This window comes from Leptodactylus fuscus, chromosome 1 (genome assembly GCF_031893055.1).
Source record: "Leptodactylus fuscus isolate aLepFus1 chromosome 1, aLepFus1.hap2, whole genome shotgun sequence".
NCBI lineage: Eukaryota > Metazoa > Chordata > Amphibia > Anura > Leptodactylidae > Leptodactylus > Leptodactylus fuscus.
Window position 1 is genome coordinate 8,194,839 of NC_134265.1, and position 14,011 is coordinate 8,208,849.

The 14,011-nt window shown below is 43.0% G+C and overlaps 1 protein-coding gene across 1 annotated transcript in view; it reads left to right on the top strand.

The window, feature by feature from the left end:
• Nucleotides 1-204: 204 nt before the first annotated feature.
• LOC142194701 (uncharacterized) overlaps nucleotides 205-14,011 on the top strand; it is a 57,506-nt gene continuing 43,699 nt past the window's right edge. The window contains exons 1-2 of the mRNA XM_075264036.1: nucleotides 205-283; nucleotides 6,990-7,956. Of these exons, the coding sequence (XP_075120137.1) occupies nucleotides 205-283; nucleotides 6,990-7,956 (1,046 nt within the window). The remainder of the gene's footprint in view (nucleotides 284-6,989; nucleotides 7,957-14,011) is intronic.

Below are 14,011 nucleotides of genomic sequence, written 5' to 3' on the forward strand. Positions count from 1 at the left end.
CCGTGAGCGCCGGTGAGCGTTTTATGTTCTCCACGGCGAAACCGTTTTTTTTTTTTAAAACCGGACACAGAGTCGGACATGCAGTACTCTATAGTCCTTAAAAAGTGAATCCAGCAACCAGCCACTTGTTTAAAAATATATCATTTTATTGGCATACTTCCATTAAAATCGCATAATGCTTGACATCTAGGTGACACTCCTTCGATGGACAGAAAGACAGCTAACGCGTTTCGGAAAGTATTTCCTTATTCAGCTACGAATAAGGAAATACTTTCCGAAACGCGTTAGCTGTCTTTCTGTCCATCGAAGGAGTGTCACCTAGATGTCAAGCATTATGCGATTTTAATGGAAGTATGCCAATAAAATGATATATTTTTAAACAAGTGGCTGGTTGCTGGATTCACTTTTTAAGGACTGTTTTGCCCAGGAGCGCCCCGGACCGAGGGGCTCATTCCGTGCACCGCTGCTTACATACAGGAACGTGAGTGTTACTAAAGTTGTTCTTTCTCCAATATCACGGTACTCCTCTGTTAGTGGGCTGTATATATTTTCCCTCCCTTTCCCCCGCATTTTTCCTTGGTACAGTTATGCAGTACTCTATGTCCGGTTTAAAAGTAAAACGGTTTCGCCGCGGAGAGAATAAAACGCTTACCAACGCTCACGGCCGGACTCGGCATGACAGGTTTCCGTCTTCTGTATGCAGAAGACGGAAACCTGAGAACGGACTGCCGAACGCTAGTGTGAACCCAGCGTAATGTAAATGCTAAACATAACATACTACACCACATTATATTTGATGTTACGCCAAAATTTAACTGACATGGCCATAATGTTGACTTAAAGTGAATTGTTGCTTCAATAAAAAAAAAATCAAATCTGTATCGCCATGACGGGAAGAAATGAAATGTCTAGACGCCCCTGACACATTGGCTGTGATGTCCTTTCCACAGTCCCTCAGGTGTTCTGCAATTCGCGTTTTATGACATCTTGTGGTACATCCAACATATTGTAAGTCATATGAGGAAACCCATATCATATAAATAACATATTTTGATCTACAATTCAAGATACGATACCGTCTATTAGTTTTTTGTTAGAAAAAAACAGATGTTTTTAATGCATACTGACAAAAGGTTGCCAAGGGTTTTTCCTTTGCGGGAAACAAATCGGCAACCCACACTTAAGATTCTTGCTATCGAATCGTCCTGCATCAATCAATATAGGTATATCTTTCCGAACAATGTGAGTTATCTGTTTGAAACTGGAGCTAAAGTTAGTGCGGAAATAAACATTGTTTTCCTGTTGAATATCATTACTAGATGTATTGGGCAAGTCAGATAGCAGAGCCGATCGTTGTCTGTTTTTAACCAAATTATCGGCTCTTTGTAGAGACCACGATGGATAGCCTCTAGATTTCAGCCTGTCAAAAACCTCTTCTTTCTTGATCATAAAATCTTTCTCACTAGAACATGCCCTTTTGATTCTCACAACTTCATCAACCGGCACTGATTTCACAGTGTGTGTGGGGCGACAGCTCGTTGCATGTAGAATCGTGTTACCGGCTGACTCTTTACGGTATAAAGATGTTACTATCCTGTTTCACATGACTTCACCTCTAAGCGAAATGTCCAAAAAATTCATTGACTCTTTCGCCAGTGTGTACGTAAATTCCAGATTCAATTCGTTATTGTTTAAATAACTCACAAATGCCGGTACGGCCGCCACATCGCCTGACCATACCATAAGCAGGTCGTCGATGTAGCGGCCGTACCAGCAAAGACAATCAACATAGGGAATACAGGCAGAATAAACATATCTCTCCTCCCACCAAGTTCGCCAACGACGGCGAGAAGCGGCTCCCCATAGGGGCACCGCAAGTTTGTAAACAGAAGATACCATTAAAGGGGCTCTATCAGCAAAATCATGCTAATAGAGCCCCACATATGCATGAATAGCCTTTAAAAAGGCTATTCAGGCACCGTAAATCTTATATTATCCCCTGGTCCCGTTTTTAAATAAAATGATAAAAACATATATGCAAAACTTACCTGAACGTGCACCATGGGCGGGGGTGCACGATGCGACGTCAGCTTTGGGCACCCCTGCCTCTTCTGTCTTCTTGGAGTAACGCCCTCTTGCTCCGTGTCTTCTTCCGGCTTCTTCTCGTGAAATCCCGCGCCTGCGTAGTAGCGCTTCCCTCCGAATCCCTGGAGTAGTTGTATAAATGGCGAGAGAGAGCGACTAGTCATGTTATGTGGGGTACATGAATAAAGAGATTTTACATCACATGATACGCATGAAAAATTATTCTGCCGGTGAAAACTATCAAAGATTTGAAGTACCTGTTTAGTGTCACGGAGATAACCTGGGGTTCTTAACACTTGTGGCTGTAGAATATCATCTAGCCAATCACATATCCTCTCATTCTCTCTGCCATTTTTGTAAGAGTAGAAACGGGTCCTCCTATTTATGTAAATTACCATATCAAACTTGTATATGTATTGCAAATTGATGTTTGTATATGCGTTGTATATTTGTCACGTTAGGTTTTATTTGTTATTATGTTTTGCTATTTTCTATGTTTGGAGACCGGGTGCGGTCACTTACTTGTGAACAGTGTTACGAGGCATTTAACCCACGTCCACCGCTCATTCATTATCGCTATGACTAAGAGGTGGCAACACCTCGAAACGCGTCAGCGACTTCTACACCCAATGAAGGTCTTGTCTCTTTTTTTCTATGTTATTTTCTGTTTGATATGTCATCCAATTTTGGATTACATTTTTTGCACGATGGTGTTTTTGTGAATGTTTTTTACCTATTGACCTTCATTAAAAGCTAAGTTTTAGCAAATGTTTTCAACATGTCAGTAGTGCTGAATCGATTTTTTTTTTTTTTTTTTTTTCTTTTTACTCCCTTCAGTACCTACTAGGTGGTTTGCGAAGTTTGTGGTTGTGACAAAATGTGACACATGAGAGGTCATGGGGTGTGAATACTTTTACAAGCCCCTGTATCGGTGTTAGATCTCTGGATGGAACATTCTCCGGGACACTCATTCCTCTCATGTCCCTACAGCGGGGCCCATTCTCTACGTCCTCTATACCATCATGTAAGATTCTGCTCATTTCAGTAAGTCACAAACCTACAGATTCCCGTTGGCCACTTTCTCCTCTGCATTAGTCACTTGTTGTTGCACGTTGCGTACTAGGCTGTAATACTTCCTCTTCTGTCAGGGTCAGGGAGGACTGTACAGTTAGTTCCAGTGTGCTGGTAATATCAGGGGCCGAGTGTCTTCACCTCTATGGCCAGTAGATTGTAGTCCAGACAGAAATGTGGGAGATCTATCTGTGACAGTTGTGGCTGTTCCAAGAGATCGATGGACGAACCATCACTTGTTGTGACTGAAGCTGCAGAGAAAGTCAGTGTCATCTGTACAAGTGTCAGCTCCGTATCTTTGGACTCTTCCTCACCTTCTTGAGGGTTTCTTCCCCTCCTTAGTAGGTAGCGCGGCTCATTCTACTAGAGCTGCTGGAGCCTCCTGGGCTGTTCGGCATCAGGTTTTGCTTCTTCCAGATCCAATTTGTGTTGCAACACCCCGGGCAGCACCGAACACCCCTCAGCCAGTACGCTTGAGGCTGGTCAAAAACTCCCAATGAGATTCTGTTCAGCCTATCACACACCTTATATACCCACCAAGCCGGCCCACAACAAGTCACTTCCTTCCTGAGCTACACGCTGCCGACGTCAGAAGTAGGAGGTGGTGATAATAATGGGACTCAACTCTTCTATTTATTCCATGGGATTCCGTGTAGTGATTACATTGTCTCATCTTCTCTCCATTCAGGTTCCTACAATATAGAATCCTCTCAGTATCTTCTATATAAGAGAATATTCCTGATTGATCCATCAAGGATGGAAAGAGACAGGAACAAGATGGCGGAAAGTCTATTAAATCTCACCCTAGAGATCATCTACCAGCTTACTGGAGAGGTGAGAGATTCTGATGATGTCATCATGACATCATTCTTATCTATAGTAATAACAGATGATAGGACTGGAGAGGTGATGGACTCTGGACATGTATGTAGTCGGCCTTATCACTGATGGCGATGATAGGGAATACAGAGACTTAAACCGGGATTTTGTTGAATGGTGCCAGCAGAACCAGCTCAGGATTAATGCTGGGAAGACCAAGGAGATGGTGGTGGACTTTAGTAAACGGAGAGGTGCTCCGACCCCGGTGGAGATCCAAGGAACATGTATTGAGATAGTCAGGACCTATAAGTATCTGGGCGTGCTCCTCAACAATAAACTATACTGGGCTGATCACCTGGAGGCGCTGCACAGAAAGGGCCACAGCAGACTCTACCTGCTCAGGAAGCTGAGGGCCTTCGGAGTCCAGGGGACACTTCTTAGGGCCTTCTTCAACTCTGTGGTTGCCTCAGCCATCTTTTTCGGTGTGGCCTGCTGGGGGAGCAGTATATCAACCAGGGACAGAAATAGACTTGACAGGCTGATCAGGAGGGCCAGCTCTGTCCTGGGGAGCCCCTTGGACCCAGTACAGGTGGTGGGTGACAGAAGGATACTGTCTGTGGTGACCTCCATGCGGGGGAACAAATCCCACCCCATGTATGGGACCCTGATGGGACTTGGCAGCACTGTAAGCGACCGTCTGCTTCACCCCAAGTGTGAGAAGGAGCTATCGCAAGTCCTTCCTTCCAACCGCGACCAGGCTGTATAATCTACATCAGACCAAACGAAGACACTCCGCACAGAGAACTAATGATTATGAGGATGACCATGAGGTCTTCCTCTTTCTCTTCTGTTTTTCCTTAGCTGCCATGGACTCCTAGTATATCTTCTCTTCTCAGCTTATCTGTGTCTACGTCTGTAACATATTACTCTGTATTAATCTGTATCTGTATTACTATGCTGCTGTAACACGCTGAAATTTCCCCAAGGTGGGACTATTAAAGGATTATCTTATCTTATCTTATCTTAGTGAGATTTATTAATGTGTCTCCCCATAACCAGGATTACACAGTAGTGAAGAAGACCTCTAGTGGGCGCTGTCAGGCTCCTGTGTATGATGGATATGGAGGAACCCTGAGCCCAATCCTGGGGCCTCCACCTCACCCCCTGATACAGGAGGAGATCAATGGACAGAAGATCCTAGAACTCACCCACAAGATGCTGGAGCTGCTGACTGGAGAGGTGACACTGCTGGGAATGCTGGGACATTATACAGTAACTGGAGGGGTCGGGGTGATGACTGTATCATTGTGTTGTCAGGTTCCTATAAGGTGTCAGGATGTCGCTGTCTATTTCTCCATGGAGGAGTGGGAGTATTTAGAAGGACACAAGGATCTGTACAAGGAGGTGATGATGGAGGACCAGCAGCCCCTCACATCAGCAGGTAATAGACATGACTATATACACATGGACTTCCATTATTTGTATGTACAGAATGAATTCAGTCCCTGTCTGTGTTTCCTACAGGTAGATCCAGTAAGAGGACAACACCGGAGAGATGTCCCAGTCCTCTTCTTCCACAGGATGATCAGGTAGATGGAGATATTCCCTATGATGTGTAGACGGGCTGTGAAGTCCTTGTGGTCAGTCTTGTTGTATCCAGCAGTATTATATGGTTATATACATGGGCGGTGTCATTGAGCCGCCATCTAATATGTTTATCCGGCTTCTCACAGACCTGCAGCTACTGTCAGGACATCTTTCATCTTCATGCGGATTAATGTTCTAGAACATTCTCTGTGACTTCCCCATTTGTCCGGTGACTTTTACATTATTTGTTTCCCAGATTTTCCATCAGGATAAAGATGTGAGCGACATTAATGCTATATCTATGAGAATAAAGGAAGAGTCCTATGTGAGTGGTGATGAGGAGTGTGAGGAGGACATTCCTACAGGGACCCGCCCAGGTGAGGAGTCACCACTATATAAAGCACAGAAGGGTCACTGATTCTATTCAGACATTGTTTAGACTATTTGTTGTTCCCCGATTCAGGTAAAATACTAATAATACCTGAATATAAATGTGATACCGCTATAGGGGGTAATAAATGTAGTATAGAATAGAACGGACAGCAGGAATATGGACTTGACATCGATGTGAACGAGGCAAATTTCTTCCTCACCGGCTGTCAGTCCTCGTGAAGGGAAAGAATTTACCAGAATTATATAGCAGATTATTTCAGGGAGCGGAAAAATAATCCTCCTGCTCGATCTTCAGGCAGATTCCACCTCAGAGCTCTATGGAAATAAATGGGAGGTGGAAAATCCGGCCTGGCCAGTAAGGAATCTGATGGAGATTCGGGGGCTGATTTGGTAAAGCGGAAAAATTCTTCTTTTGAATTCCTGAAGCAGCTTCTACAAATGTCACTGTGTAAACCTCACCTTAGACCCCAATCACACTATGGAATCCGGACTAGAAGATCTGGTCTGTACATCAGTCACATTTCCCAGCCTGAACTCTGTCCACACACCAGGACTCCCCGTATCTTAGTGATCTATGACGCTAGGAGTCCCTGCTTCCTTGTGACTCCTCAGAGCCTACTACATACTGTATGGGACAGCAGATCCGCGGTGAGTTCAGGCTGGGAAATCCAGCAGATGTGGTTTGGATTCTATTGTGTGTATGGGGTGTAATACAGTAAGATTTATGGCATCCTACAGTATTATTCCACATAAGTGGCCATATTTAAGCAGCCATGGATTGTGTTCACCTCTACAGTGACCTAGAGCAGTGATGGCGTCTCCTGCCCCGCTTCATTACTATTCACTATCACTGACCTCCGTCTCAGCACAGTGAATACTAATGAAGTAGGCCGCGCTGCCGTCGTTTGCAGCCTGTGCCACTGACTTCACTTCTTCACACGGTCTGAAGCGTCTCAGGCAGCGGCAGCTCAGTGGGGAATATACTTATAAGGTTATGTTATTTAATAATAGTATAATCTTTTTCTTCTTGTCAGATGACTGTACCAGGAGCTCAGAGGGACATCTGATATCTACAGATCATAAAGCAGAAGATCATGGTATCGCACAATATCCATATGTAGTACATGTTGTTACCTTCAACATTCCTTTAGTCCTTCAGACGAGAGATCTTTCTTCTAATTCACCACAGTCTGTTAAGCAAAATGAAAGCCACAGAAACGGTGTTATACATCAGAGAACTCACACAGTAGAGAAGCCATATTCGTGCCCAGAATGTGGGAAATGTTTTACTTCCAAAACACGTTTTGTTGAACATCAAAGAACTCACACAGGAGAGAAGCCATATTCGTGCCCAGAATGTGGGAAATGTTTTACTCGCAAACCAGATCTTGCTAGACATCAAAAAATTCACACGGTTGAGAAGCCATATTCATGCCTAGAATGTGGGAGATGTTTTACTCACAAACTCAGGCTTGTTGAACATCAAAAAATTCACACATTAGAGAAGCCATATTCGTGCCCAGAATGTGGGAAATGTTCTACTTCCAAATCAAATCTTGTTGAACATCAAAGAATTCACACAGGAGAGAAGCCTTATTCATGCCCAGAATGTGGGAAATGTTTTACTCAGTTATCAATTCTCAGTAGACATAAGAGAATTCACACAGGGGAGAAGCCATTTTCCTGCACAGAATGTGGGAAATGTTTTGCTCACAAATTCCGTCTTCTTGACCATCAAAGAATTCACACAGGGGAGAAGCCATATTTATGCCCAGAATGTGGGAAATGTTTTATATCTAAATCACTTCTTGTTACACATCAGAAATTTCACACAGGGGATAAGCCACATTCATGCCCAGAATGTGGGAAATGTTTTATATCTAAATCACATCTTGTTACACATCAGAGAATTCACACAGGGGAGAAGCCACATTCATGCCCAGAATGTGGGAAATGCTATATGGCTAAATCAGATCTTGTTAAACATCAGAGAATTCACACATAATCATTGATCCAGTTTTGCGTCTATTGTAGTTGTAAATCTTAATGGGGTTCTCTAAGCTTGTAGAGATTTTGGTAATTGTCTCGAAAAGGTTGAGCTGTAGCGTCAGGGTGGGACACAGACACCTCAGTGTTGTTTTTGATGGTAGGAACAAACTCAGTGGACTTCCATGGGTGGAAAAATTTTCTTGAGAGCTGCTGCACTTGTTAGTGAACTCATAATAAAACCTTTTAGTGCATTTGTGTGCTTCATATTTGGTGTCTAAACAGTCTTTCACTTTGCATCTGTCTTCCAGTAGGTCCACCAGCATTTGTGATTCCTTGTTACATTTCTGGGAGGATTTAGGTTTTTGTATTTGAGTAAGTCGGCACCTTGTTGAATGAAAAGACACTCTTTAGTGCTGCACATGTTATCGGGAGGGGGTCTTGTCACATTTGTGATGGTGAAAAAAATCTGTAATGTCTTGTGAAATCGCCACTGTGAATGCTGGGTGTTCTATAGGCTGGGGATAAGAGTCCAGCCCCATTCACCTCTAGAAAGGTGAAGTAAGCTTGGTCAAACCTCACAGAAAGATCTGTGTTAGTCCGAGGGTCCCATACAAGCAAATGGTGATTGATATGGGAGTAGTCATCTACTGTGAGTGTTGTGGACTTGTGAAAAATAGGTGTAGCCAGACGTTGACAAACCTCATGTCAGCAATCTTAGATTTCAGGGCCTGTAAGTTTGACAAAGAGATGGGGAACCTGCCTGATGAGGAATCCATTATTACAAACAGCTGAGGCATAAAGAACGGAGCGACATATTTGAGCTTTGCTCTGGTTGGGGAGATTGAAACTAGGGATTGTGAATAGTGATGAGCGATCCCAAACAGCACAGTTCGGGTCTGTGCCAAACATCGTGTGTTTGGGTATCCGAAACCAAACTGTAGCACTGAAGTTCGGGTTTGGCTCATCCATAAAGCTGGTTGATTGACTGCTGAGCAGTCAATTAATCAGCTTTAAGCCCATAGACATGCTCAGATTGTCCAGGCTGTGATTGCACAGGTGGGACATGTGACCCTTGTATAGAAGAGTCACAGTCATGGGTCCCGTTGCCATTCCAGCTAGTTAGGCTAGGTAGGGAGAGGCTGGAGATAGGAACTGTCAGGGCCTTAGCTAATTGTCCTTTTCAGGGCAGTGTGTGTATACTTATAACGTCTTCTAGCGCTGTAAAATTAACTGTGCATATACCCATACTGTCTACTATCGCAGACTGATTCACTTCATGAGCCAAAGTCACATGTCAACAAGTCTGCTGGTACTAGGTCCTCCCCATTCAATTTCTGGGTTGGTAAATTGGACACGCCGGCCTGCCCTGCAGCCTCTTCTATGTGAAGCCGAGTATTACAAAGTGAATCTCTCTGTAAATCCTCATAATCCAGAGTCACACACAGTATAAAGACCGGTTAGTGGCCCCAACATGGTATAATGTCCTTTAGTAGCCTTCACACTATAATGTTTTCCTTGTGGCCCCTACACAGTTTAATGTCCCCATTTGTATTCCTCACACTATAATGACTTTTTTGTCGCCCCCCGCATAGTATGGTGTGTACATGTCAGGACTGTCTCCTCAGTTGCTGCTTCTTTAAGTTTGACACGACACCTTATCGAAGCTTTTCTATTTTATACTTCCATGTCTTGACCTATTAGCAGCTTAAGAGACCTTTATACAGTGCCTCGCAAAAGTATTCGGCCCCCTTGGACTTTTCAACCTTTTGCCACATTTCAGGCTTCAAACATAAAGATATCAAATTTTAATTTTGAGGGGAAGAATCAACAACAAGTGGGAGACAATTGTGAAGTGGAAGGAAATTTATTGGATATTTAAAACTTTTTTAACAAATAAAAAACTGAAAAGTGGGTCGTGCAAAATTATTCGGCCCCTTTACTTTCAGTGCAGCAAACTCACTCAGTTCAGTTCTCTGAATGATCCAATGTTGTCCTAAATGACTGATGATGAGAAATAGAATCCACCGGTGTGTAACCAAGTCTCCGTATAACTGCACCTGCTCTGTGATAAGCTCAGGGTTCTGTATAAAGTGCAGAGAGCATCATGAAGACCAAGGAACACACCAGGCAGGTCCCAGATACTGTTGTGGAGAAGTTTAAAGCCGGATTTGGATACAAAAAGATTTCCCAAGCTTTAACCCCTTCCCGCCGATGGCACTTTTTGACTTCCTGACCAAACTCGATTTTTCAAAACTGACGTGTCACTTTATGTGGCAATAACTTTGGAACGCTTTAACTTACCAAAGTGATTTTGAGATTGTTTTTCGTAACACATTGTACTTCATGTTAGAGGTAAATTTTGGTTGATGTTTTGTGTTTAATTATGAAAAAATAGGAAATTTTGTGGAAATTTTGAAAAATATGCATTTTATAAAGTTTGAAATGATGTGCATTGTATACAGATAGTCAGACCGCCAAAATGATATCCTAAATCTCATGTCCCAGATCTCTGCTTTATGTCGGCATCAAACTATAGTCACCCTTTTATTTTTTACGGACATTAGAAGGTTTACAAGTGAAACAACAATATTCTAAATTTTCAAGGAATTTCTAAAACCCATTTTTTAAGGGACTAATCCAGTTATGAAGGGGTTTTGAAAGACCCTTGTATTAAAGCCCCCCATAAATCACCCCATTTTCAAAACTGCACCCCTTAAATAAGCCAAAACAACATATACCAAGTATTTTAACCCTATAAGTGCTTAACAGGAATTAAAGCAAAATGGAGGTGAAATTTTCAAATTTGATTTTATTTTACTAATATTTTCGTTTAGCCCTAGAATTTGCACATTTACAAGGGGTTAAAGGAGAAAACGCATCCCACAATTTGTTATGCAAGTTCTCCTGACTACCATAGTACCCCACTGGTATAAACTAATATATGGACGCACAGCGAGACGCAGAAGGGAAGGCGTGCCAAGGAGCTTTTAGAGGGCAGATCTGGCTGTGAGCAGTTTCAGGCACCATGTCGCATTTACAAAGCCCTTGAGGAGTCAAAACAGTGGAAACCTCTAGAAAGTGACCCCATTGTGAAAACCGTACCCCTCAAAGAATTTATCATGTGGTGTAGTGAGCATTAGTAACCCCGAAGTGAATATGTACCGTAAGCTGTGCGGAGTAGATTGGGTACACCATATCCCATTCTATTTTCTCACTAGCTCCTATGACACGGACGAGGAAGAGGAGCATTCTGGGGGATCAGCGCTGGTGTCTTCTCTCTCATAAGCTCTAAATCTGGGGTGTCCCCTTAAAACGCTCGCACAGCTTACACATTTCCTTCTAGTCACAGCCACTTATGTCCTAATGATTTGGCGACTTTTGGGGGTTTTGTCTTCACATTGTACAAGGTAGATTTTTATTTTCTGGCAATGTGGCCATATGAGGGCTTGGTGTTTGCGGTATTAGATGTACTTTTCAATGCCACCATTTTGGGGCCTGTAACTTATTGACTACATTTTATTAACTCTTTCTGGGTGGGATGTAAAAGGAAACATCAATTCTAGCATTGCTTTTAGCATTTATTTTTTTTCCCGTACAGCGTACAACATAAGTAACATGTTACCGTTATTCTGCGGGTCGGTACGGTTACGGCGTGCAGCGTACAGTATAAGTAACATATGACCTTTATTCTCTGGGTCGGAACGGTTACGGCGTGCAGTGTGCAGCATAAATAACGTTACCTTTATTCTGCGGGTCGGTACGGTTACGGTGTGCAGTGTACAGTATAAGTAACATGTTACATTTATTCTGCGGGTCGGTACAGTTACGGCGTGCAGTGTACAGTATAAGTAACATGTTACCTTTATTCTGCAGGTCGGTACGGTTACGGCGATACCTCATTTATATTATTTTTTAATGCGTTGCTATTTCTGCAGAATAAAATTCATTTTAGGGGATAAAATCAATTATTTTTGCATCGCCATCTTATGAAAGGCATAACATTTTTATTTTTCGGTAGACAGACCTGGTTGAGGGCTTATTTTTTGCGGGGTGACCTCTGCTTTTTATTGGTACCATTTTGGTTTTCATTTGACCATTTGATTACTTTTTATTGAACATTTTGTAAGGGAAATGTGGTGAATGATCATTATTTTGTGCGGATTTCTACGGGTTTTTTTATGACTTTCGCTGTTCGGGTTAAATAATGTTTTAATTTTATTGTTCAGGTTATTACGGACGCGGCGATACCAAATATGTAATGTTTTTTTTTTCTATTTTTCTTTACTTTACATAACAAAACATTTTACATGGGGAAAAAGGTATTTTTGGGGCTTTATTTATTTCTAATTTATTTTAAACTTATTTAAACTTTTTTTATTTTTACTTTTTTTTTTTCTGTCCCCTTGGGGGATTGAAGCAGTGATCTGCTGATCCCTGCTCCACTATATGTATCTGCAATACACGTGTTACACGTGTTACACGTGTAGACGCACAGGATGACAGCTTCCATTCCTGGCAGGATCAGCAAGGTAAGTGCAGGGGACAGCATGGGGCAGACCCGGGGTCACTGATCAGACTCTGGGCAGCCCCCTACGAACACCGGCACCTCTCGAAACTGGCGCGGGGGGTGCCGATCGGCACCATAATACACAGAAACCCAGAGATGCCGGCAGTCAGGTTTGACCGCCGGCATCTCAGGGGTTAACACCCGCGATTGGACCCGGTTCCAACCGTGGGTGTTACGGGGCATTGCCAGCGTATGTTACGGCTGACACCTGCAGTGCATGGTGCGCACACAGAAACTGTGTACTAGTACGGCGGTTTGCGGGAAGTCCTTCCCGGCAGCGCTGTACTATTACAGCGGATTTCGGGAAGGGAAAAGGAGCCCTGTGCAAGCAATCATATTGTAGTGGAAGGAGTATCAGACCACTGCAAATCTACCAAGACCCGGCCGTCCCTCTAAACAAGGAGAAGACTAATCAGAGATAAAGCCAAGAGGCCCATGATCACTTTGGATGAACTGCAGAGATCTACAGCTGAGATGGGAGAGTCTGTCCATAGGACAACAATCAGTCCCTGTACACTGCACAAATCTGGCCTTTATGGAAGAGTGGCAAGAAGAAAGACATTTCTCAAAGATATCCATAAACAGTCTCGTTTAAAGTTTTCCGCAAGCCACCTGGGAGACACCAAACGTGGAAGAAGGCGCTCTGGTCAGATGAAACCAAAATCCAACTTTTTGGTCACAGTACAAAAGGATATATTTGGTGTAAAAGCAACTCAACACCCTGAACACACCCTGATCCCCACTGTCACACATGGTGGGGGCAGCTTCATGGTTTGGGCTTTTCTTCAGCAGGGACAGGGAAGATGGATGGAGCCAAATACAGGACCATTCTAGAAGAAAACCTGTTGGAGTCTGCAAAAGACCTGAGACTGGGACGCAGATTTATCTTCCAACAAGACAATGATCCAAAACATAAAGCAAAATCTACAATGGAATGGTTCCCAAATAAACGTCTCCAGATGTTAGAATGGCCAAGTCACAGTCCAGACCTGAATCCAATCGAGAATCTGTGGAAAAAGCTGATGCTGCACAAACGTCTCCATCCAACCTCCCTGAGCTCCAGCTGTTCTGCAAGGAAGAATGCGCAAGAATTTCAGTCTCTCGATGTGCCAAACTGATAGAGACAAACCCCAAGTGACTTGTAATCGCAGCAAATGGTGGCGCTACAAAGTATTAACACAAAGGGGCCGAATAATTTTGCACGCCTCACTTTTCAGTTTTTTATTTGTTAAAATTTTTTTAAAATATCCTATAAATTTTGTTTTTACTTCACAATTGTGTCCCGCTTGTTGATTCTTCCCCCCAAAATTAAAATTTGACATCTTTATGTTTGAAGCCTGAAATGTGGCAAAAGGTTGAAAAGTTCAAGGGGGCCGAATACTTTCGCAAGGCACTGTATGTTTGCAGACAGGAATAGGTGGCATAATGATAGAACTTCCCATTAAATGACCCCATTTGTAAAACTCGCCCCCTTCAGGTATCTTTGAGGGGTACAGTGAG